General features: G+C 32.0%; 2 protein-coding genes across 3 annotated transcripts in view; both read right to left on the bottom strand.

The window, feature by feature from the left end:
- Positions 1-704: 704 nt before the first annotated feature.
- Positions 705-18339, bottom strand: LOC140060159 (E3 ubiquitin-protein ligase pellino homolog 1-like). Its single transcript, XM_072106253.1, has 12 exons — positions 18214-18339; positions 16859-16907; positions 15571-15660; positions 8792-8921; positions 5916-6017; positions 5244-5441; positions 4621-4806; positions 3425-3523; positions 3228-3332; positions 2954-3073; positions 1289-1404; positions 705-932 (listed from the first exon to the last, which is right to left on the bottom strand). The coding sequence occupies exons 2-12, from the start codon at positions 16867-16869 to the stop codon at positions 806-808; spliced, it is 1284 nt and encodes a 427-aa protein (XP_071962354.1). The 5' UTR covers positions 16870-16907; positions 18214-18339; the 3' UTR covers positions 705-805.
- Positions 18340-19778: 1439 nt separating this feature from the next.
- The window catches only part of LOC140061064 (ubiquitin carboxyl-terminal hydrolase 34-like), a 44801-nt gene continuing 36838 nt past the window's right edge, over positions 19779-27741 (bottom strand). For both annotated transcript variants that reach the window (XM_072107482.1, XM_072107483.1), the window contains exons 63-73: positions 27424-27660; positions 27125-27251; positions 26433-26540; positions 26053-26157; positions 25513-25634; positions 25265-25388; positions 25095-25174; positions 24589-24726; positions 23798-23932; positions 23214-23424; positions 19779-22581 (exon numbers count right to left, since the gene is read on the bottom strand). In XM_072107482.1, the coding sequence (XP_071963583.1) occupies positions 22178-22581; positions 23214-23424; positions 23798-23932; positions 24589-24726; positions 25095-25174; positions 25265-25388; positions 25513-25634; positions 26053-26157; positions 26433-26540; positions 27125-27251; positions 27424-27660 (1791 nt within the window). In that variant the 3' untranslated portion in view covers positions 19779-22177. The remainder of the gene's footprint in view (positions 22582-23213; positions 23425-23797; positions 23933-24588; positions 24727-25094; positions 25175-25264; positions 25389-25512; positions 25635-26052; positions 26158-26432; positions 26541-27124; positions 27252-27423; positions 27661-27741) is intronic.

Raw genomic sequence — 27741 nt, 5'->3', positions numbered from 1 at the left:
CGGACACAAATATTAACCATAGATGGCGCATTTCGCACGAATATAGATGTATATTTTGTAAAACTGAGTGTATATTAGAGCTAGTTCATTCTGTCTTTGGTTAAAACCAACATGTACGTGAAATAAACACATACCGCAACAATTACAACATGGGATTACCACATAACCGCACACACGTGAGAAGACCTGGGAATGGTTACTACGTAATACTATATATACACACTAAAGCTACTAAGCGAGGACGAGGTACATTCTAGCTTATCAACTATATATATAATATGTACAATTACAGTAATACAGATAAATAAATAAATCTGATAATTTACAATATGGAGTCACTCACCATTTTTGCAAAATTTTATAATAAAAAATCAACAAAAATATAATATAATTCATATGAATTTTGACAGTGAGTAGAATATGCATATTTACATATTAATTTGCATTTCATTAATTAAATTAATGAAAATCATTTTATTCTACACACACTTGTTTACTACAGTTCATTATGGTTAGAAAGAAAAGCTTAAAATACAGAATCGAAGGTGGGGTCGTGGGATTGTGGGTGACAAAGAGTTTTTCATGAACACAGAAATAATCAATTTTTATTTATACATTTTTTCACACTTTTTACGCATATGCTCCATTATATAACTTTTTTATTTGCAATACAATGAGCCAGCTGAATTTGTTTTGGTTCCGTGGAATATCCATAGAATTTGCCGCAGGTTCAGACACTGGACACGTAGAGTCATAGGGTCAGTGCAGAATTAGACGCTGTGATGGTCAACCAACAACGCTTAGGTCAGTCGATAGCTTCTTGGAAAATCAGTTTGACGTAGCCTTGGTCCCCGCTTAATGGGTTAGCACAGAAGGGGCAGGCTGCTTGGAAGGTGTGTGTACCGTGTGGTAGAGGAACCTCTGACCAAAATCTAAAAAAATAACAAAACATGCAAACATATATTACAAACAAAAATTCAACCCTATATAATAAGGTTTATTTTAATACTTTGATGTTAAAAGTCTTTAATTTTTTAATACGAGAATTGTATATAAAAACACGCTGTAGCATAGTGCTGCATGACTGAGTAGGGGCGCAACTCCAAAATGGACTTTATCATTGGCCAATGTGATGCAGCCACACCGTGTGACATAGCGACTCATTTATTTGAACCATGGAGGTATAAAATAAAAAATTAAATTATTTTATTTTGTGAATAAATCTAGAGTTAACTCTCTAGCTTATTATATAACCTCTTTGTTAAAAAAAGATACTTTATTCACTTACTTGGCCGTTTTTTCTGTGCACACATGGCCACAGGGACAAAATGCATGTGTTGGGTCCCCTGTGTCTACATACGAGCTTGGCTCATTTCCCATAAATAAGGCAACATACGAACCGACCTACGAAAAAAAAATTAAATCCAACATTCGTCATGTAAAATGTAAACACTGTAATAAATGAAGAATTGTTTCTAGCAAAAAAACTACTCTAAAACCAAATGGAAACTATATTTGATTAAAAAACAACACAATCTAATATAAAAAATACTATAAAACCAGTGGATAAAACCATAGAGATAGTTTACTAAAATATCTCTATGATAAAACTTACATAAAATGTTGTCATATAAAAAATAGGTGGGTAATAACATTTTTGGATAACAATGAATTATACTGTATAGAAAATTCCCCACATAATTACCCATGAAAAAAATTGATTAGGGACAAACGAGCCAAAAAATTATGACAATCATTTTTACCCGATGCATTTGAATAAATAAATTCGCAAATCATCGGCTAAATAATAGCGCTTATTTTGTAGACATAATACTATATATATGCAAAGCTTATATCATAGATAATTCAAGGTTGAAATAGCATTGTTGCATAATTTAGAAATTGACTATGAATTAATTGTTGAGATGAACATCATAACAAAGGGATTCCACATATGTATTTTCGTTCTGATAAAAACCACATTTGAACTGTAGGATCTATAGTGCTATATAGTACTGTACCATCAATTGATGGATTGGGTAGATAGATAGATAGAAATCTTTCTATATTCTGGATATTCATTCAATATTTGTAGATTTTTCTTCCTTGAAGTCCAGTTAACACTTACAAATTACAAATATAAACAATAAAAATGGAAAATTATGAAAACGTTTTTAAAGACTACAATATCACACGAAGCAAGAGAAAAATACAGTTAGATCAAATTTTTAAACAATTGCAAAGTTTAATGAATTTATAGAGCTGCGAATATCTGGTGAAAGATTATTCCAGAGTTTGACTGAGCGGTATTGAAATGTTCTTTTACCAGAATCATTATGCCATTTTGGTAAGACTAAAGTGTTTTTCGATTTAATTTAAATTGTGATATTGTGTTTACAAACACAATACAAATTGCTAATAAATATTCATGTGATCGTACAATTTGTAGATTTTAAGGAAGATGGATAAATTGAACTATGAAAGAATAAACTATCAAACTTTATGTGACAAAAACATGTGATGTGACCATATATGGACATGATGATGTCATATCACTAACATATTTGGGCATATCACCACCATCCTTGGGCACATCACATTATTTTTGTCAAACTAGTTTGATAGTGTAGACAGAGAGCTCTTTAGATAGTAAGCCAACATGTCATGCTTTTTTTGTGAGCTTAAAATAATGAAATTGCAGTTTATTCTATATTTCCCAGCTGCCCAATTGGGTTGGTTAGCTGTGAATTTTACTTGCCCATAGGATCTAGACATTTATACTGTCAAACTGGCCCTTGTACTAGTATAGAAAATAGCACTAATTTTAACTAGCCTACTAGGCACAACCCATGTTTTACAGCCTGTATAGGTTTTCCCATAACAGGGCCACTATGAAATCGGGCCATGCTTTTAAAAAGACTGTTTAATTGTTCACAAACATTAAACCACTTACCACTCGGCACATTGGACATGTACGATTCCCTTTACTCTCATTTTCTTTGCTGTCCCAGTGATGATAGCCGTGTACATGTCCACATTTGAGGTAAGCATAGGGTTGTTTTTCTGTTAACACCTACACATTTAAAACAAAATATAATAATAACATGGATTTATATAGCTCACATACCACTCAAGGCGCTTATACATTGATGTTAGGAGGAAATGTACACTTGGGAATTCTGCATTAAAAAAATGTTCTTATTTGCGGTAAAATAATTACAACCTACCCTAGAACGTCTACTTGAAGGTAAAACAAGCGTATTGAAACCAATCGGGCATTGAGGGCGTGCATCATTAATATTTTGGCGCAACATCTCAAGGTGCCGTTGAGTCTAAGAAGTAAAATAAACAAGTTATACATCATTATTGAGAGGTTCAAAACATTCAACCAATCAGAATCCTAGATAGAAAATGTTTTACTTACAGGCGTTCTCATTAGTCCAGAAGCAGATCGCCATAGCAACGTTGCACCACACAGATCAATTAGCGTTCCATCAACAAGCACATTTTCTTCACCTTCAATCTGAAGTACCAAAAGAAATGTTAATACAGTTTAAATACAGTTAAGGGAACACATTAAGGAACTAACAAGGCCCCCTTAATAGGGGTGTCCTTGAATGGGGGGTTGACTATTAGTGTTAAGTGTTTCTAGAGGAAGTCTGTTCTAAATAGGGATGTGGCTCTGCTATAATATTCACCATTTTCATATATTGTCTGCTGCCCATTCAACCCTAACCTAGAAATGACACATTGTCAGGCCTGGAAATTGTCAGTCTCTTAATTTAATGGCCAAACATATGGATGTCTGCTGTGGAAAAGTGCATTGCAGGGTGAAAGGGACATGGACATTATATTATAATATCTAGCACTAAAAGTGACATGGCTATGTAGTTATTGAAAAAACAAATATGGATTTCAGTTTATTAGCATATATGTAGTTGTGCCTGGTAGAGCATAAAAAGGTCTTCCAATTTGTTTTAACCCCTCTAACTGGTGTTGTTTGAATAACTTTGTCCCATTTTTTAACTTGCTGTTCTCACCCATACCCTTTTGGTAGCTGAAGTAGCACTGGTTTTAGTCATGAAAACAAGACCTAAAATGGTAAGTACTCCAGAAGCAAAACCTATGACACTGGGATTCGAAATTCATCATATGACAGCTATGCACACTATCATTTTTTAGTAACAGTATTAAAAGTTATAAAGTGCAGTGTATGGGTAAAAATTTTTATTAAACAATCGACAATAGAATTTGAATAAAAGAGAATAATGCAATACTGGCTCAGTTATAGACCCACCCTTGGATATAAGCCCACCCTCAAGTATAAGCCCACCCTTGCATATAAGCCCACCCAAGGGTATAACTACACATTCTAAATATATGTCCATATTTAAAGATGATTTAAAGATGATCTTTATAATCATTAAACGGAAAGTTGCTAATGCTATGCGCGCAATCTGGTATGAACCTGAACCGGAGCAGGTGTGAAAGACCCTTTAGACCAGATACAAACTTGGTAAAAAAAAAGTTTGAACCAAAGGTTTACACCAGATAGTACTGAATAAGCTAAAAAAAAATAGAAATTTTAAATAAATGTTACATTAATATAATAAATCGTACCAAACTGCCTCGTTCCTGAGCAGAGCGGGTCTCTCGTAACTTGTACACATGCCCACAAACTGACACCTCCCGCCATACACCTGGTTTCGCATTACCATCAAAACCACCGATTGGTTTCATAATCAAAATACCATTTGTTGTTAGACCATCCATTCCATCCTCTGTCCTCCATTTACAAGCCTTTTCCTACAAAGATTATTAATAAAGTAATTTGTGGTTAGGGTTAGGTAGTATTACAATAGTTAATTGATTTAAGTTCTACCGTATATTAAATTTGATTTTCACAAATGTTTTTGTAAACATTTCCTTCATTGTGTGTAGCCCATGTTTTGTCCAGCCCTGATGAATTACCTCTCTAACATCCAGAAACTCTCGCAAAATCAGTCAATTTCTTGAGATCCAAAAGGTCTCAAATTCTTTTTTACCTTTAAAAACACATTCTGAATACTAGATTTTCCATAACAACAGATATATTAAAGGCCAGCCAAAAGGTGTCCAGTACTGGGAGAGTCGACGGTATATTAACTTTAACCTAGTCTTGATGTTGCACTTCCCTATTAATTTATTATAGTATTTTAGTATATCCTTTTATATAAAAAAGAAAAATTAAAAAGATATCGTACCCCTAGAAATATATTCTTAGCATTGTTAAAACCAGCTGCGTAAATTCTTGCCTGGTACGGTGGTGTTCGCTGAACCATGATACGACACGCAAACCGTGAAATGGTGCTTTCCGTCACTGTGCAATCTTCCAACGTACATGCTCCAGGCACAGTATCCATGACAACAAAATCTATGACTGGTTCCGTTGAACGTCCAACCTATAAAATAAATGTCCAATTATGACAATTATTAAATCTAAAGTTGAACACCTATAAAGGAGGGGACATTTTTGTCAAAATTTAACCTTAATAGTGTGCCCAAATTAAGGTCATAGACACAGAGGCGCAATTCAAGGGGCAAAGGCCACTTTACCACTCTTAAGGGATCCTCTAAAACACTGAGTTATTTGATCTGAGGCCACTTAAACTCTGGAGCCTTGGGCTTAGCCACTTAGTGCTCATAGACGTTACGCCACTGCGTAGACGGTGCTAAATATATATTTCTTCTCGTTCGTTTAACACTAGGCAAGTGTTCCAAGAATATATCAAAAATAAACAAGGGAACAGCTTCCTAAACACATGTAGGCATCTACTGGTTGTGCTACCTAACAAAATCATTTACTGCAGTAACTATATACTGTACTGCAATTTTGTATACGGTTGTCATCATTACAACATAGTGTGTGCACTGACCTGGAACATGTCAAGTTCAGGGTCAACCTTGTATTCTACTACCACTGTTTTATTTCTGGATAATGTGTATGATATGCTATGTTGGGATTCATTTTGCACCACCTGCAAGACAAATAAAAACATTAAAATAACCCTTCATGTTGTTTTATGGATACGGACACCTTGAAACACCAGTTTCTAGGAAATAAAAAAATATAATATAATTTCCTTGTTTTGGTATAAAAGTAAAAAAAAAAATAGAAAAGCACAAAAAAGGTGATGGAAAACCACATAAATATTTATAATGATTGTCAACAAAGTCATAAAAGATCATTTTTATTATTATATTAAGAAAATTATTGTATTCTTTATTCTTTATTTCAAGCCAACAGTGTAAAACACCAATAACAGGTTGAAAATAAAATAACTAAACTATATATATAAGCCAATATAAATATATACAAAAATGTAAATAAGATTATTTAAATAATTTCATTAATAATACATTTAAATTGAGAGAAATTACAGTTAAAGATATCTAAAGAATTTAAATCCATAATTGTGTAACATGTGCATACACCATAATGGTACGACCATGGAGTTGTAATTAGAATTACAACTCCCTGGTACTGGTAGGACGTCTATATAGTGTTGTAAATACAACTCCCTGGTACTGGTAGGACGTCTATATAGTGTTAACAGTTCACTTTATCATTGGATAGCTGTTTTAGTTTCTCTCTTTACTTTATGTATTAAAACTAGTAAATAATCATTTAGTACATTTCTTTAGAATAAACACAAAAACAACACTTGAATACCTGTATGTACAACAAGCAATGAATGAACAATAGTTTTTTTTTAACAATACACTATTATTTATACTGTAGTCAATGTACACAGCCACTGTAATTGTTTGTTGCCTAGATTGTTAAATGCATATTCTTTGTAGTCTGTTATACATTATATGCTATCCCAACAATGTAGATTTACTATGTAAAGCTTGGTTCCCACTAGAACGTAACGCAAGGACGTAAACGCAACGCAAGCGTTTTAACCAATGACAAGCAAAGTTATAGACAGTTAGCAATCACAAGCGAATAAGCCATCGCTTGTGATTGGTCAATTCACTTGCATTGCGTTACGTCCTTGTGTTGCGTTGCTAGTGGGAACCACGCTTAAAGGGTAGATACTGTATCTATCAAATATGCTTACCGGTAGCTTATATTAAACTCAAACATTCTCATTTCTTTCAGCAAATAGTATCATTATGTGTGTACAGTACACTACTGTACATAATTATTTTGCTATACATACACATATTATATATTTATGGTTAAAAAAAATGTCCTTATTACAATTTTCTTATCATTAGCTCAATGAGTAAATTTGATTTGTTTATTCTTGCAAGCTCAAACTAACGCAAACAGAACTAAATGCTTATCAAACTTAGTCTGTGAAAATCTGATGATTAAATAAGCCAGGTGCTGGGAAAATTAGAAAACTGGCTAGCCCATAGTGATTTGTTAAATGTTATGATTTGATTATTAAATGAACAAGTGCTGGGAAATTGTGTTAACTTTTCACAAATGTAAAACATAAGGATAAAATGGCTAGCTTATAGTGGTTTACAAGACCTTGTAATATACTGTGTAAAGCTCCTATATATGGACATGATGATGTCATATCACTACCATATTTGGGCATATCACTACCATATTTGGGCATATCACTACCATATTTGGGCATATCCCACTTTTTATGTCAAACTAGTTTGATAGTGTAGACAGAGCTTATATTTTATACATATTTTTTTTTACATATTCTATTAGTATATTGAATCATTTTTTAATGAATAAGGAGATCTCCAGCTTGCACCAGAACATTTTACTTAAGGTATCCCACTGGGTTTATGTACATATATAGGAAATCATTGAAATTGAATCAATTCAACACTCTCTGCAAACTACAGATGTGCAGGTGTCAAAGAAGCCGCTTATATCAATCAATATCATGATGTCATTGTTCAGTGGCTTCTCACTTTCATTATCACCTCTGTCTCGCGCCAAAGACAAAACACTTCAAAATCTGAAAACCCACTCAACTTTCTTGGATACTATAACTAAAGGTCCCCAATGTTTGTTTCTTTTACATACATTTTTTTAAATTTTTCGCTTTAAATAGATTAAATGTCTCGAAAAGGGGGTTTCAGACACGCTTGCCTTTTTGTATCTATTTAAAATTAAGTGAGTCCAATGTAAATGTTGATATTTTTTCAATAGTTATTCTTCATTCAAGACTCATTGTATTCTTTTTTTAAATAATCATGCTTAATAGGCTAATTTTACTATTTACATATTTATTTAAGTTTGCTTCATACATTGAGTATTGTATCTGTTTTCTGTTTCATAACTTTAAGTGGCAACTTTCGTTGCTGTTGGTTTTGATGAAATACAAAAACAAAATAAAACATACATTTATGAAAACAAAACTTTCCAAGTTCACATTTGTAATATCCTATTGACTGTATAATGTAAATTTACAGTATGCCTGTTCCTATGCATAAAGTATACCACACACCTAGAGGCACTGCTACAATACAGTATGGTTAAGAATGTTTAATTGTTTCAAATACTCAAGTACTTTACTGTAGAAACTAGAAACTAAATACTGTATAATTTTGTATTATTTCGGTAATACAAAATAATATGAATATAAATCACTTAATTTTTTGTGACATTTTTTTTTTAATGATTTTAAAACAATACGTTTGGATACATATTATTATGGTAATGTAATATAATAGGGCATATTTTCTCAAAAATTTGTAATCTATCTATTTAATAGTATGCAATAAAACAAAATTACACTCCACATTTGAATGAGCAATTTGTACGCACCTGAGCGGTTTGCGATGAATTAATTTCATAATGTGTGGACGGTTTGACGCCATTCCCGGTTGACCTTTTCTCTAACTGGAATGAGCTACGTCGGCGACCTCTGTTGCCTGAAGGAAGACAGCCATTATACCTACAAAAGAAACATGAATATGCATTAAAGGAAACAGGGGGTATCCACCATGCAATGCATAAACATGAATATGCATGTTACTAATTATGCATAAACATGAATATGCTTGATTCCTCATTAATAATAATTCCATGACTGGCAAAAAAATAATCATATAATATACAGGCAACAGGTATCATCGTCATATCGGGTTGCATTATTGTGTTTCCACCATGTATGCATAAACATGAATATGCATGATCCCTCATTAATAATAATTCCATAACTGGCAAAAAAATAATCATATAATATACAGGCAACAGGTATCATCGTCATATCGGGTTGCATTATTGTGTTTCCACCATGTATGCATAAACATGAATATGCATGATCCCTCATTAATAATAATTCCATAACTGGCAAAAAAATAATCATATAATATACAGGCAACAGGTATCATCGTCATATCGGGTTGCATTATTGTGTTTCCACCATGTATGCATAAACATGAATATGCATGATGTATTAATTATGCATAACAATCATGAATATGCATGGCAAAGGAATTCGTTTTTGCCAGTGGCTATTCGACTCTTAAATTCTTGAACCTTGACTTGACTTTTTTTCTATTTTGTTCTGTGTATTGTGATATTTTGTATATTTTGTAAGATCATTTTAATCCAGACCTTTTTATTTGAATTGCCCCGTGTGGGATGATTAAAGAATTTTGAATTGAATTGAATTGAATTGATCCCTCACTAATAATAATGGCATGACCGAGAAAGAAAAAATCATACAATTTACAGGCAACAAGAGGTACTGTATCATCGTAAATTCTATCTCTAACTGTTGATAGCTGCATATTCCTCTTGCATAAAATGGTTCCATACTTTTTAATTTAAATTAAATTCTAAACAGATCTCTATCCAATAATATAAAAATACATTTTGATGAATGAAGAATAAATGTATCAAACTGTACATAGTAGTTAATAATAATAGAGAGCAACATTAACATCTGTAGTTTCTCATACAAAATTAAATTAATTCAAATGCCATAAAAAATTACAACAAATCAAAATATCAAGCAGCTTGAAATAGCTTTTTTGATAGGGTAGAAATGGAGAATAACCTGGCAACCAATTCCATTCCATCAATAATATATTTTATTCATTACAATATTACTCTAATCTACAGCTGGTCTCGATTATAAAACTAAATTGCAAACGCATACAATTTAAATGTAATACATGTTTAAATTAGGTCGTTCCTTCATGGGGTAGCTTTTGGTATAGAATTTGGAACGTTACAATAATGTAATTTTCGCTGACAATAAGATCAAAAGGTTGATACACTTGGGAAAAATAAATGTTCACTTTGATTGTCTGGAATGTTCAGAAGGAAAGAGGAATGTCCAAATACCAGGAACAAGGAAATTAAAAAATTGGACAAGTCACTAGCTTTATTTGGTTGACTTTCATACCTACAGTCTGGCCAGTATCGCCTTTCTATTTCATATTTTCAAAATACAAAAGGAAGTCTGTACAGTAGGAATAGACAATGTCAAATGTGTTTCAATTCTACTCAGAATAAAATTCTCTTAATTTTTTAAGAGACTTTGTCAACAATAAATTGATTCTCACAAAATAGTATTATACCTCAACATGTTTCAGTCACTCTTACTTAAATAATTTTAAGATCATATTTACGGTAGAACACCACTACAACTCACAACCTCCCACCCATAGTACTTTTCATAGGTTTTGCCTCGTAATGTTTCACAAATTTAATATTGGATAGAGGTGGTTGGTATTGTACAACTGTAGCCAACATTCTTTTAGTCAATCTTAAAAACCGTCTAGAAGTATGAACGCCAGGCTAGTGATCTAAAGGTCATGGGTTCGAGTCCCATACAAGAATTTGTTCGCAAGTATTCTCACTGATCACAGTACTAGTACAAATTACGTCAGAGTAGGGCAAAACATCTGACCAATCATAAATAGTTAGTTAAATTTTTAGATTACTGTTGAATGTTAACCAATACAATTTACAGAACATTTCACAGCCTCCCATAGTACTTTTCATAGATTTAGCCACCCAAAACAATCTTTGATAGATGCTACATCATGGTCTTAATAAAAAAAAGAATGTTCATTTAATGATTAAACATTCTGATCATATTACACTTTCTATTAGTAAATTCCAATTGAGATTCATCATACTCTTGAGTTTATTAACCTCATAAATAAAACGTAAAGAACCTGTTTAAGATCATTCATTGGTCTAATACTAAATAGTTGGGTAATACTACATTAGTTATTTTCGGGTAGCTCCCCATCTTTTACAATGTGTACTTGTACAGTAGCTATACTGGGCAGAGACAGGCTGGGTCCTCAGCCTAAATATCTTAGACCCAGGCCAAAAGTTTTCTTGTTTTAAACAGAATTTCCCAGGTACTATAATGCTCTCTTTTGACAATGGGTCATTAGGAAGCTTTTGAGTGGTCGTCGGTCCTCGATGGTCGACTGGACTTAAACCATCAAACTTATGTTGAGATAAGAAGCCGAGCTACAGTACAGGGACATGAAACATGAAATAAGTTTTGGTCGTCAGTCATCGCAAATCGAAAGCTCCGTATTGTCACTCAGGCGCAGGCACCATCCAATAATAATTCAACTTACTTATATTATTATTGTCATATTACTCCTATGATGACATTTAAGTTCTTAGTAATATACTCTGACTGAACTAGTGATAGTTCGCAAAATACAAGTGTCATATTGTCAAAATTACTTATTCGTCACAATGCTCACAACATGTTAGAGTACATTCAGCTGATATCAGCAGGCAATGTCCCACTTCATGCTAAGTAGGTGCCACGCATACTAATTATATATACTGTAGTACTACATAGTACAGTATTCCTGGAAGTGAAATTTACTAAAAAAAAACAACCACACCTACATGTACTTAATTATGTTATTAAATTCAATAAATAATGCTACATTAATAAGTATGTAGGATGTTGTTTAAGGTTAAGATTTTTTTTAGCATGACCGTAAAATAATTTTTTCAAAAGTAAATGTACAATAGATGTTACTAAATATTTAACCTATTAAAGTTTTAATGTATTATTATCAAATATCAACATAATTCTATGTATTGTAACATTTTATATTAAATTAGAAAATTTGTTTGGTTTCTCACCTTCACTGTTGTTTTATGGCGACAATTTGCTTTTATTTTCACATTGAATATCAAGGATATGAGCTACACAGAAGTGAGTTTATGTGTGTATGATTGATAGTAGTGAATTTGTAGTTGTTACATGTATGTCTACCCATCAATCATATTGTATAGTAATATTCATGCGATGATGTGTGTACTGTATTATTACGTTTTATGTTTTACATTATAATAAGAGTCGTCGGGTAATATTTAAAGATGATGATGTTGAGAAGAGAAAAAGATGATATGGAGGATGATTATGATGATAATGATAACTGATAATGATGATGATGATGATATGGATAATAATGTTAATATTGATGATATGGATTATAATAATGATGATATGGATGATGATGATGATAATGATGATATAGATGATGATGATAATAATGATGATGATGATAATGATGATATGGATGATGATGATAATAATGATGATATGGATCATGATGATAATGATGATATGGATGATGAAGATAATAATGATGATATGGATGATGATGATAATAATGATGATATGGATCATGATGGTAATGATAATATGGATCATGATGATAATGATGATATGGATGATGATGATAATAATGATAATAAGAATAATGATGATAATGATATGAATGATAATGATAATAATGATGATATGGATGATGATGATAATGATAATATGGATGATGATGATGATAACAAAATGGATGATGATGATATAGATGATGATAATGATGCAATGGATGATGATGATAATGATAATATGGATGATGATGATGATAATGATAATATGGATGATGATGATAATGACAAAATGGATGATGATGATGATATACTGTAGATGATGATAATGATGATATGGATTGATGATAATGATGATGATAATGATATAGATAATGATAATAACTAAAAAAAAAATCATATGGATAATGATGATATAGATGATGCTGATATGGATGATGACGAAAATGAATGATAATGTAAATACTACTTGGATCTGAGACTGAAACTGGACAAAAATAATAAAAACAATCATTTAGAAAATGTATAGTACAGTAAGTATTACTAATTAAACAATCTAAAATAATTTTAGTGAGTTATTGCAGTATTTTGTCTTTTTAAATATATAAATGTTGTTTAAACCATAAAAAAACTGTAAGTAGGTTGTGTTAGTGCTAAGATGTGGTCTTCCCAGTGAGTTGGCATGTAAGCAAGGTGCCAGGGGGTGCAGGAATAAGCTCTTTGGCTTAATCCATGTGCCTGCCGGAATAATTACTACAATAATGACCACCCACTCTACTAATCCTACAGAATCGTTAATAGATAATTGGCAATTATTTATTCATAAAATCCTTGTTTAGAAATTGAGATAGTAAAGTCTCATTGTACACTAGTATAGCATTTGTATTTGAAAAGTATTGTTTCAAAAATATGGGAAAAACGGTTTATTCCGTACCTACTTAAAATTACAATTTTTGAAGTCCAGTGTGAACAAGCATTATGAATAAACATCTCCTTTGGGACACCCCTATTCAGGGGAAACCTCTGTTCAGGAGACACCATAAGGGGTAAATACTATATGTTTTAACAATCTGGCCCTCTATTTATGGGTCTATTCAGGCACATAGGCGCAGTCACTTAGTGGGTCCTGGAGGTGTCCCCTTAACAGGGGCTCTATATAGTAGTACACATGCACAAAAATATGTTTTTTAAATTAAATTCCAAAAATCTAGAATTTTTTTGTCAGTACCAACTAATTTGTGTAAAGTGGTTATACTATGCAGTTACTGTTGGTATATCTTAGAAGTCACGTTTCTCATAATTCTATCGACCTGCAGGCGATTATCAGATCCAGTGCACCTGCAAATTTCTTATTTTATTTTACATGCTTGGTATTTTGCAAAGCAAACTGATCTGTAGTGACCTCGAAATGTCTTCAGGTTGTATCTCTTCTTCAAAACAAAATTAAGCTAAGCTTTGAAAAAAATCAAAATTATCTCTTTATAAAACATCTGTATATTTTGGGGATTAATGATATAATAATGTAGATTAAAAACTTTATATTACTTTTGGATGTAAAGAGAAAAAGTCTTACATTGTTTTTCGATAAGAATATAAATAAGATAAATATACTGTATACAGTAGATTGTTTAAAAGTCATACTACTACTAATTTGAGTATACAGTTGAGTTATACATTTGACACCGACAATTGTTTTTTGATAAGAATATAAGATATATAGATAAATCTATTTTATAATTCATCCTAACTTTTTAGGTGACAAAAAGTCTAAACTAAAAATGTAAATAAAACACTATAAAGATAAAAAGTGAAACAAATGTCCCAGCAATTATATTTACTCAACTATTATTAAATTTGATTTAAAATTTTGATGATTTTCAGGTTTTGTCTTAGAACTTCGGCTGGTCCACATAATTGGTACTAGAAGTTCAATAAAAGGTCAAAAGGTCAACTGAATAATTAATGACATGGATTAACTTACAACATTCACATAATTAATGTCACTTTATAAACATTAATTAGTGAGGAATGTCACTCTAGTCCTGAGGTAGTAAGTAGTACACATGACAAAGGAGGTTAATTGCATCTTGCAGTTTACTCTCCTAGACACACTCTCATCCTTCAGATGACATCTCTAGACGTTGGGTCTTTAACATTATTGATCATTTAGGGGTTTGTACAGTAGAGTATACAAATTGATTTGAATTGTAAAATTGTATAAAATGTACAGTAAACATGTACATAAAACATTCAATTTAAGATACAAAGATTCAATAACGTCCTATACTACACTGTGCTACATATGTACATTCTGGTCCTTCGGATGACATCAAGCTGTTGGGTCTTTGGAGATTCAGTATAATTGATAATATGGTTTATACAGTCGAGTATACAAATTGATTTGAATTATAAAAATTGTATAAAATGTACCGTGAACATGTACACAAAACATTCGATTTAAGATACAAAGAAACACTCTCGTCCTTCGATTGACATCTCAAGCTGTTGGGTCTTTGGGTCTTTAATAACATTATTGATCATTTAGGTTAGCTTATCTACAAACTGATTAGAATTATAAAAATATTAATTGTATACAGTAAACATGTACACAAAACCATATTTTTCGATTTCAGAAAAAAAGATTAAATAACGACTATTTTACTCAACATGTATGGTGCGCCGTCTATAATCATTCTACTCCATGTCTAAAAATGGAGCGCTGCCTCGTCAAATTATTTTGGCCTTAGCTTAGCCTCTTGTTAAAAAAGGTGTGTTATATTTTATAAAACAACTAATGTTTTTTTTATATTCGTTTAAATGATAGAAACAATTTAATTCAGTAAAAGATGAAAATGTGTTATATTTTCACCTCATGTCAATGTCACTCATTAACATTCATTATTTGTATACTGATTGTAGCATATTAGACTTACCCTAAAACCACTAGTTCACCATATTTAATACTGCTTACATCCTGTATTGCACCATAGTCAGCCTGTGAGGTGGCTTCTTGATTTTCTTTCCTAAAATAATTAATAAAATAATCATCAAATATCAGTTTAAAATTACTTGATGTCACAGTACACCACACTCATATTGAAGATACTGTACTGTACAAATTGGCAAATCCTTATACTAATTAATGACTAATGGGTCAAACCAAATCCTTGGCTTATTTCACATATTTGGGATTTTCTCCCAGTAGTCGGGGTACTGTGTAAAGTAGGTACTCGTCACGTTGACCGGAGGTGGTCGGCCCCGTCTTCAGAATTTCCGCCCACCACTTTCATAACGCCAACTATTTCATAAAAAAGTATTTATTTTTCATAAACATACACACGCCTACAAATGTTTTATATTTTAATATGTACATCATTTTATTTAGAAGAAAATGTGGTTGAATAACAACCTACATACTGTAGTATCTTAATAGCAATTTAATAGCTTATATTGAGCTCAGAGCTCAGAGCAAAGACCTAAAAACAACAAATGTAAAGTACATACAAAAGAGCTATAAAAAGTAACTACGCAACGTTTTTACATCACAAAATACTTCAAAGAGTTTAAGAATCAATGATAAAGAATTGAATAGTATTGAAGGTTAAAATTAATTAGGGCAAATGATATAACAATAACATGCTTGTTGCTGGTAGTTCAAAAAGAAAACTTAAGTACAGAAATCGCTGTTAAGCTCGTACTTGAACCTGTCAAGTAGACTACTGTATTATTATTTTCTACTGTATCTTTCACATTCAACATTCATAAAACATTACTGTATGTCATTACTGTATGTCATTACTGTATGTCATTACTGTATGTCATTACTGTATGTCATTACTGTATGTCAGTACAATTAATGAGAAATTGTTGAGAACATCTACAGTATAAGTAGGAGACACCTCCAAGAACCAACAATGATGGGATGTCCTCTAAGAGAGTGTCGCACATAGAGGGTTTTTTAATTTTGTTTTATTAGTGGTTACAATATGATTGCCTACAAACTTAGTATCCTGGATTCAGTCACACCTCACACCTTATATTTTAAATTAACCTAGTTCACTCCAAAAGACCTCAAATGCAAACAAGTTTTCTTGTGTGTGTTTTTTCTATGAAGAGTATATAACATACAGTTACGGTCATTAAAAAAATGTGGAATTGACATATAATGAGTCTATAAAATTACTACTTATAATTAAATAGATTATTATATTTGAAACGTACATGAAAGGCATATCGTTTTATTCCTGGTATCCTTCCATTAATCCATATCCTGAAAGAGAAATCCATCGACCAAATTATTCAATAACAAATCCACTTATTTACAGGCAAGCATTATATATAAGTATTCTTATAGTACAACACACTGAAGTATTTATTAGTGTGCTGTATTCTAGCCATTTGATTGGTTGAATTCATATATTTTTTCCATTTTAATGATTGAAGGTACTATTGCATGCTCAACTTTTTGTAAATATTGTGAGACTGAATAATAGGCATAGTATACAGTATTGTTAAAATGAAGACATCTACTGTATCCCAAATATAAGCTCGCTGAGTCGGGTAAAAAAACCTAATGAATGCTCTTTTTCGAGCAGTAGTCTTGCTATTTGAAAAATCTGTCCTGGATGACTGGCATAGTGATGGTAGTATGGTAGTGGTGTAGTTGGTGATATGAAAGTTTTGGGTTCAATTCTTCACATTCTTTCTTTTTGTATTTTTATTATTAATACTATAGTACAGTTGTTAATAAAGATTTAATATTACTATATTATTAATTATAGGGTTAGTGTTGTGTATGGTGTAGGTACAGCAAGGTTCTTAGAGTCGTGAAAAACAGTCACAATGGATGCTGACATCTGTGTTCTAAAGTACAATGTAGTATTCAACATATGTATTTAATAAAGAAAGATTAATGAATTCCGACTCCGTTCACAATTTCACAGGTTTAAAGTTACGGCATGATTTTCCTAGAAATTTGGTATTTGCGGAGCATCAGGGTACAATATTTCATTAGTTTGAAACATAATAATGTTAAATGTATTTATTTATATAATAATAATTTTATTTATTATGTTCGCTAACAAAAGCAAAGGAATGGCTGAAAATTAATTTGCTGCTACTAGTTAGTACACTACACATATAAAAAACAATGGATCATAAGATCATTTATATTTTTAATTTTAAAAAATAAAATTGAAAATAGGTCTTCCACATTATGAACTGGAACTGTGGTCATACCTTTCTTTTCACATCATTTGAGGTCTAGTTCAAAAATTCAATCAAACATTAATTTCTTCTCATAGAATAAAATATAGTAATGTAGTAAAGTAGGCCTAGGTTGGCCTAACAAACCAGTCTACCCTGGTTACTCTCATAGGCCTTTCACTGTTGTTACGACAGACACCGCCAGCCAAGGCCAAGCAAATTCATGCCTGGTGGTGGTGGTGGGGTGGCCCCGTGGTGGATGGATTCAAAACAGAGTATCGGCCTGCTATCGTAAGGTAGAAAACAAGTAAAATGAAAATTGACTAAAACAAACATATAATACTAATTGTGTACATTTCGTGCCTTCTTACCTCACTTATTATGTGTTATAACAACAAAATACCCTGAATATTTCCTTTGTTTCTGTTTGTAATGAAATTTTACTACGATTTCACTTTACGTTGACGTTGTGTTGTGTTTTTTCTCGAGAGGTCGTGATACCGGAAGTAGTGAGAAGACAAAGGGTTGCCAGAATAAATGATTGTTCTATAATTCGCACATTAATTTGATTATTTAATTAAACCATATTAATTAAAATATAGCAGTGGATGATGAATGTTTGATTTTCATGAAAACAATGTCTAAAGCTGAAATGTTTTATTGTTATCATCTCACAGAGGCTCTAGATCTTCTCTTATGTTATATAGCATTTTGGTGATGAAGTTAAAATAGCAAAATAAGCATGAACTTATATACTAGTACTGATGATGAACTTATATACTAGCATTGATGATGAACTTATATAGCATTGATAATGAATTTATATACTAGCATTGATGATGAAGTAATATAAGGATTGATGATGTACTTATATACTAGCATTGATGATGAACTTATATAGGGCAACAATGATGAACTTCATGTTGATAAAGTTAGACAGCAACAAGATCAACTTATATAGTATGTTAATGAACTTATAAAGCATGTTGATGAACTTATATAGCATGTTGATGAACTTATATAGCATAGATGATGAACTTATATGGCATTGATGATGAACTTCTATAGCACTGAAGATGAATTTATATAGCATGTTGATGAACTTATAGCAATGATGATGAACTTATATAGCAATGATGATAAACTTATAGCTTGATGATGAACTTACATAGCACATTGATGATGAACTTATATAGCACATTGTTGATGAACTTATATGGCATTGATGATGAACTTGTATAGCACTGAAGATGAACTTATATAGCATGTTGATGAACTTATAGCAATGATGATGAACTTATATAGCAATGATGATGAACTTATATATAGCACATTGATGATGAACTTATATAGAAGTGATGATGAACTTATATACTAGTATTATCGATGGACTTATATACTAGCATTATCGATGAACTTATATACTAGCATTATCAATGGACTTATAAAGCATTATAGGTCTGTTGTATTTTATATTGCTGATCAGTTGATCATGAATGTAAATATTATATAAGTATTGTTTTGTTTGTGTTTTTCTGCCAGGAAAACAATTATCATTATACTATGTATGAATTACTTAATAAATCGAATCTGAATCTGAATCTGATGAACTTGTATAACAATGATAATGAACTTATATAGCACATTGATGATGAACTTATATAGCATTGATGATGAACTTATATAGCATTGATGATGAACTTATATAGCATTGATGATGAACTTATATAGCATTGATGATGAACTTATATAGCATTGATGATGAACATATAGCATTGATGATGAACTTATATAGCATTGATGATGAACTTATATAGCATTGATGATGAACTTATATAGCATTGCAGAAGAACTTATATAGCAACAATGACGAACTTATAAAGTATTGAAGATTTTGAAAATTATAAGAATTGAAACGTACAAGAGAACGTGGAAGGTATCAGTTGTTTATTGCATAAAATAATGAGTACGCTTTATACCGAATACATCTCTTTCTTTGCCGACACCTTAAACATTAGAAATATTTCTTCCAAGCAAATATCGAGTATTAAAAAAGAAAATTAAAACCAGCTATATTATTTTTTTTATCTAAAGACTCAAGGATATACTTGGCAAGATATATTTTTAACAGATTTTGGAAAATTAAAATTATTTACAGTAAATATCATAGTGAAGAAAAAAAACACCGTTCTTCATTGTTACGATGAATGATACGGTTACTATAATCATGGAGTCAACATATTTGATACTTATACTTATAAACATACATACTTACTGGACTTAAGCTACATTACTGTTGTGTATCCAATAAAACATAACATAAACAAACTATAGAGAATTAGTATTACCATTCACACAAGTAATTTTAAATAAATTCTTCCCTGGCCACTAATGTCCTCGGGTATAAATCTTTTTCCCCTCCCAAATTTAGTGTTTATACCATGGTCAGAGTAAGATTCTGTAGCCTTTAAAAAAAAAAAGTTAAATAATCTCAAATTTTACAAAAGCGCTGTTACAGGGACACCTATCTCAGAAACCAACAAAGTGTTTGGTTGTAAGGTTAACACATATACATATACCTTTTGTAAATTTCATAGCAAAATGAAAATTTCCCCTTGATAGGAGTGTTGTCTGAATAGGAGAGCTTTACTGTACTGTATATGGGTCACATTTTGCATAAATAATAATGATTTTAAAGTGGAACGATTTATCTGAAGCACAATGAAATTAATTACATCTGATACCATTTAGTCAGTTTTATATAAATAATTTTCGGTCAATTATTCAGATGACAGGCACGGAATAACTACATGCATTCAAATTTGTTGATATGATAAAGAATATGTCTTGATAAAAATTAATATGATTTTGAATACCCCTCTAAAAATGTTGATAAAAATACCAGAACCTTCCCTGAAAATACAAACAACATGTTGATAAAGTTAGAGGCAGCGTTAGCACTTAAGTTTTGTTCCCATTAGAACTCAAACGCAAGGACGTAGACGCAATACAAACGAGTTGACCAATCACAAGCGACAGTTTGAATAATACATCGCTTGTAATTGGTCAAATCACATCCTTGCATAGTGTCTAGTGAGAACAAAGCTTAACTAGCAAATACAGCACATAACATTTAAGAGTGTCTTGTTTAATTCCCTCCCCCTCCCCAAAATAACACCGCCCCGTGATAATTTTCTAAATTTAACTTAACACCCAAGTACAAATTGTAGTTATAGGGTTGGAATGGATCCTCACATGTTTTGAATACAGTACTTATTTCACCACCAGTTTAAACACTGGTAATAATCAATAATTTATTGATAAGCATTGATCGATTATCAATCATTGATTTTTTTACAAAATAATATGCAACAATGCCTATAGTGTGCAGAAAATAACTACTGTATAAGTCAATACAAAAAGTTTATTTTTATCCGGAGTAGTAATAACATAAACTACAATAACATATAACATTACAACTATAATATAAGGTAAGGTAATAACAAAAACAATTTAATTATAAAATTACATAGGATAAAACGAAAGTCTTATCATGATATTGACAATGAATGATCGATCCCGTTGGACCGTCAAACGTTCGTGATCAATATATATTTTCAAATGTCCTAAATTTTAAAATGGTTATAACCAATTTCATTGATATTAAGCTGTGTATACACTATCACACTTTATGTAAAAAAAGTGATGTGCCCATATATGAACATGATGATGTCATATCACTACCTGCCATATATAAGCATATCACTACCATATATGGGCAACTAGTTTGATAGTGTAGACAGAGCTTTAGTCAAGTTTGCATATTTCAATACAATTATAGAAACAAGTGTTTGTCAAGCACTACCGAGACCAACAAGTACTTCTCATCACTGTTTAACTTATTATAAATCTTGTGGTGAATTCAGTTGAGATCTAGTTCTAGGGAGACTTTAGACCACCGTACTCCAAGAGCATACAGTACACATGGTTTACCTAGCTGGCCTAGCCTTGCAGTTAGGTTGAGGGCTCATAGTTTAGTCCAAGCACATACAAGTTAGTCAAGGCAGTTTTAATCTAGATCTGCAGTTAGCTCTAGGCATAGAGATATTACAGCAACATCTATCTGGCCTATCCCAGCATAGAGAGCCTCATCAAGTGCGACCTACGAACATAGCAGAAGCCTTCAATTGCATATACATAAGCAAATGCCTACAATCATTATCAAACTTTCTTCATTTTCATTAATTACACAAGCGTAATTCAACAATATTTTCTCTCATATATTTATATTTTAATCTCATACTTCTTCTTAACTGGATATCTTTACTTCATTTCTCACTCATTTACTTCTTCACTTTCTTTTTCCAGTAGTCCACTTTGTTCCAACAATAGTAACATTTTATCGATGGTTTTAACAAGTATGTCGGCATTTTCTTGAAACCGGGTTGCAGCTTTTTTCATAACCTCTGACAACTTAAACTGTTCTTTCGGGACATCTTCAGTGGCAGAACTCTTTAATCGGACACCAGTAGAGGTTCCCTCTTCGCTGGATTCTTCACTGGATGTCTCTCCTTTATCTTCTCTTGACACGCTTTGGTCGTCTGAGGTTGATTCTTCATTATCAGTAAGATCAGTGTCAACTCGTTGCTTTTTTGTAGATTCGTTCGGTGATTGCGATTTTTCATCCGTATTTTCGGGCTCGTCTTCTGCTTTTCGTTTCTTTAAATTTGAGTCCGGTTCTGGAAAAAATTAAAGTTCATAATAAAATAATCCCAAAAATAAGGTTTCAGAATAAATCAATAGGGACCTCTTAAATTTGTGATGACCTTAGTCTAGACCTATGCAAATTGTGGTCATCACATGGAACTATAGAATTTCCCAAAACTGTTAAAGTATTGGGTGAAAAAAATCTTCTCAAAATGCTGATTTTTGTTGCAAACTTTAGAATTGAAGTTCGCCAAAGTTTGTCAGTCAGTTACTAAACCTACGCTATGATGTCTACACTATCAAAGTAGTTTGATAAAAAAAAAATTGTTATGTTCCGAAATATGATAGTGATATGCTTAAATATGGTAGTGATATGCCCAAATATGATAGTGATATGCTTAAATATGGTAGTGATATGAAATCACCGTGTCTATATATGGGCACATCACATTTTTATCACATAAAGTTTGATAGTGCAGACAGAGCTAAAGGAAAAAATTTCTTGAAACTCTCAAAGTGAGCTCAGTGTGAGGTCGGCAGCGTAGACTAAACGTAATAAACTTGAACCATTTCCTTTTTGGATGGGACACACATCTAAGCAATTTTTATCTTTTCAAATAATATTGACAAATTAAAAAATTATTTTCGCTACTTTTTTTGTTACCTGTTGTCACTTCTGATTGGTCCTTGGATTCACTACGTTTAATCTGAGACTCAGCGGCAAGCTGTTTCGACGCCTTAGCTTCTAACTGGTCAGCCCTCTCTTGCCGATACTCTTTACATCGCTTAAGAATCATTCTGAGAGCTGGCACAAATACAGGGCTTAGCTGCCTTGGTGGAGAAACGGAGAACATTAGAAGAAGTGCTCGTAGATCCTGAAAAAAACAAATCAAATAAAAGGTTTATTTTTTAAACAAACCAAAGTTGTGTATGTATTGTTTTATACTAGGCCTGTTATACTATATATTATGTTATATTTGTCTTTTGAGGGTCCCTGAATATCAACTGGCTTTAATTTTTCCAGCTGGAAGGGGTTACCCTCTATAATAAGTTGAAATGAAATAGCATACAAGCTGATCATTCAATAGTACCTTTAAGCATTTAATATGGAAGAAAATAATGCATGGCATGCGAGAAATTAACCAATCAAATGGCATAGATTTACTAATGGGTGTGTTATAATATTAACATTGTGACACTGTGTTAGTACTGCATCGAGCCATACAGCTTTTATGATCAGTTACCTACCCCATTCAAATTGTATGCAACCAGATTTAGTTGCTTTGGCTTATAATTGCTGATGTCATCCTTTTCTGAGATAATTGTCGCAGCCACTGTATTTACTAAACTATGCCAGTTATTGCACAACACATGTTTGTATACCTACACAAAACATACAAAAATGAATAACAATATAATAATATGGTTATAATTAAGTAAAATACATAATATTGATATGGCAGATTGATTTTTAGTGACAATACTCTTTTTGGGTAATTTGTCAGCAATATCACAATACTCTATGTACAGTATGTGTGATAAATGAAGGGTATGAGGGTAGCGGCTGATTCACCCCTGAGACAATTTTAATTTTTATAAGCATAAATAAACCTTTTTTTTCTAAACTTTTGTTTCAGAGAGACTATGGGTAGTACTACTAGGGATAATGATGCAATAAAATATCTTAAAAATATAAGGCCTAAAGCATTGTCGAAAATGATCATTTTTTAGCCACGGCAATGATGTAAACAAAATATTCCCTCTGTTGTTGATGACATTTTTGAATGATTAATAAAAAAAAATAATTGCATATAAAATTACATTTTTTCAGTAATTTATTTTATATATTATATCAACATTAGCAATATCAATAAAATATTTTATTAAGTGGTAGGTTAATCACCTGATGAATACCAAAAAAATGTATATTAACAATCATTGGAAGTTTCGTCTCACATTAAAGTAGGACGTTTCGGCTCAACACTCTTATCTTAAATGAAGTCTTTAAATTGATAGTAAAAAACACAGGAGTAGCTTACCTTTGGAAAGAACATGTAGAAAAATGAGTTGATTGTGGGATTGTTGAATGACGTACGTTCATCCAGAAGAACTGATTCCATAAACTCGTGGAATACATGATAGTTACACAGCATCTCCATACATTCCTTGTCAACATCCTGATGATATAAACAAAATAATCAAACTAAATGTGAAGCATCCACAACAATAAAACAATTAACACCCCCATTATGAAATGGTTTGTTCCTTTGTTTTTGAACGATGATGTCATATCAATACCATATTTAAGCACATCAAACTTTTTTTGTCAAACTAGTTTGATAGTGTAGACAGAACCTAAAATCAAGAAACAGTTTAATTTTGATTATAACATAATTGTTAGTCCTGTAAGAGTTCAAACATTTTATAATCAAGAGTCATTAAAGACGCTGTACTATTTTTATTAACACTAATTATGTGGGCATGTTAAGGGTACTTGACATAATATGATATTATTAACAGCAATAATAATTAACATCTCACATACCTCGGTTACATAAATTGTTTTCCAGAAATTTGCAAACCAAGTTAGCTGTAGAGGTACTCCTTCTAACGCCACAAGCGCACCTATAACAAAAACAACAGTTTAGTACCATAATATTTTTTTTGTATGATGTAGTTGGATCGATAAAATTATTAAAATATTTAAACACTTACTAAGCTTGATAACGGTTTCTGATAGCATATTCTCGGCCACGGCTGTCCTGCATAGTAAATCAATAAATGCGTTGTATGGGAGAAAAAAGTCCAATAGCCTATTGTCATATGCAATATCAGTACCCTGAAAATATAAATACACACATTATGAAAATCTTATTACACAGTCTTTCAGACCTCACAAATCTCAAGATAATCTGGGTAGAAACATCAATTTTAATAATTATTTTCATAATAATTGTCGTTACCTTTGATGTTTCTAGTTGACTGGCATGTAGGAACATCTGCAGCTCTGGCCTAGGAGGACGAATCCCGGCTTTATTAAATGCTGGCTTGGGTGAACGGAATGGAAAGTATGGGCCAGTTGGAACTAGAAAATAACGAATCACGTAAACAAATTATAAAAAGAGAAAAGCACAATCAAGAGAAGGGATGTTTACAATAAATTGACATTTTAAGCTTTACGAATGTAAACTTTGACCTATAAAGTTTGACATGTTAAGATAATCATATTGATTTTAATCATAGCATCATAGAAAAATAGTCTATACAGCGTCACATATGATGCATCATAGGCAATACATGCACCATATATGACACTGTATCAGTGTATTACAGAATGTGTCTACGACACTGGGCCAGATAATGCCATATATGGAGGTACACCACAGAGATTCAGGTGCATTTGGAGTTTTAAGAATTTGTCCAGATCCAGAAATTTTACCTGAATTTGTACAGTAATATGCATTCAAAGTTTAAAAGTAGTATTACAAGTTGTATGTTTATACCTGGCATAGTTGTGCGCTGGAATTGGTTGTGAGCATGATGCATGATAAGACCAAGCTCTTTCACACACTCTTTGGGATATATCATTAAAAGCTGAGTTAATATACCTGAAAAAACAAGCAAACAGACATAATATACAGTAAATATAAAACAAATAAATAAAGTAAAAATTGCATTAAGTCTTAATTAATGATGGGTGAAGATTTGTGAAGAGATGAAGAGAGTTGGAAATATACACACCACTACCATTTGTATGTATGTATGATTTAAAATGGTACTAGTCTTATTGGCCAGTCAAGTATATAAAGTCCAGTGGAATTGTACAATCCAGTACAGATACCAGAGTTTCCAGGTTTGAAAAAGTTTTTGTTACAATACTTACTAATGGCCTTTGACCTGACACTGTCTGGTGTGTAGGAGTTTAATAACGTCAATAACTTTTGTCCAAACTCCAGACGCTCTTGCCATGCAATCAGGGACTGAATAATTTCTAAACAAAATAAACAAACAGACTAAATTAAATTTTAAAATGATGTAGGCCTACTATGCCTAAATAAAGTTGGAAAAAATCATTTAGTTTATCCAGCAAAATAAACTTAGTGTATAGGCTGGTCAGACATATCATCCGATACTGCTGAAATTCAATCCCAACTATTTCTATAATTCTACAATAAAAGTAGAAACTGTAATTGGGGGAGGGGAACATCTTCAGGACCCAAGAATGTGTCCCTTTAATATGGTGTCTACGGGATAGGCGTTTGCTGTATAGTTAACACATATATTTCCTCTTATTCAGGAAAATGTTCCCATAACAGGGACGTTCTCTGGATATGGGTGTCCCAAAGGAGTTTCTACTGAATCTAGAATGAAAGAGAATAGTGGTAGAATAGATTGGAGGTTCTAGGTTCAAGTCAGTACCACTACATAAATTTCAATTAAAAGTAAACCTATACAAGCAGTTTAAGGCATTTTGTATAAATTATTTAAAACAATGTTGATGTTATTGTTGTATATAAAAAGAAACAGCCTACTCCTCTACTACACATTAAAACCATCTGAATGCATTTTACATACCTTTATCTTCTGAGTGGGAGTTGGCACATTTCAGTACCTCTAGAATGATCGACAGGAGCTCTACCAGATCTCCAGTCACATGACATGCTGTTGCTTCATGGTACATAAGATGCACAGTGTTAAATGCCTATTAAAAATAATAACATTGTTGGATAGAATTTGGTTATCAAAGAAATTGAGAGAGAGGAGATACACAAATCCTTGATTTGAATCCATGAATCTATCAATCTCGGGTTCATGGGTTTTGACAGAATTTGACCACTAATCTAAAACTCCAAACCAGATCTAACTGGACTTACATCATATAACCTGCTTAGGCCATGGTTCTGGATGACCAATAAGTGGTCATCTTTGTTCTCCACCAGGATCCGGAACACACTGATGATTGTTGTCCAACAAGAGCTCTTCTCAAGACACTTCAGATACATGTGGAGAGTTTGCTTCTTGAAATCCTTGATCTGTTGCAACTCTTGCTCAGTTGTTTCTGCTTCAATCTCTACAAATAATTCCATCAGCTTAAAAAGTTCCTCAACAACCTTAGAATAGCAAGAACAAGTATTTTTATATATTAATACAGAATATAATATAATAATCACAACACAATTGATTTCTTTTAA

Source organism: Antedon mediterranea, chromosome 10, assembly GCF_964355755.1.
Source record: "Antedon mediterranea chromosome 10, ecAntMedi1.1, whole genome shotgun sequence".
In the NCBI taxonomy this organism is placed as follows: Eukaryota; Metazoa; Echinodermata; class Crinoidea; order Comatulida; family Antedonidae; genus Antedon; species Antedon mediterranea.
This window is presented reverse-complemented; position numbering and strand designations above follow the sequence as displayed.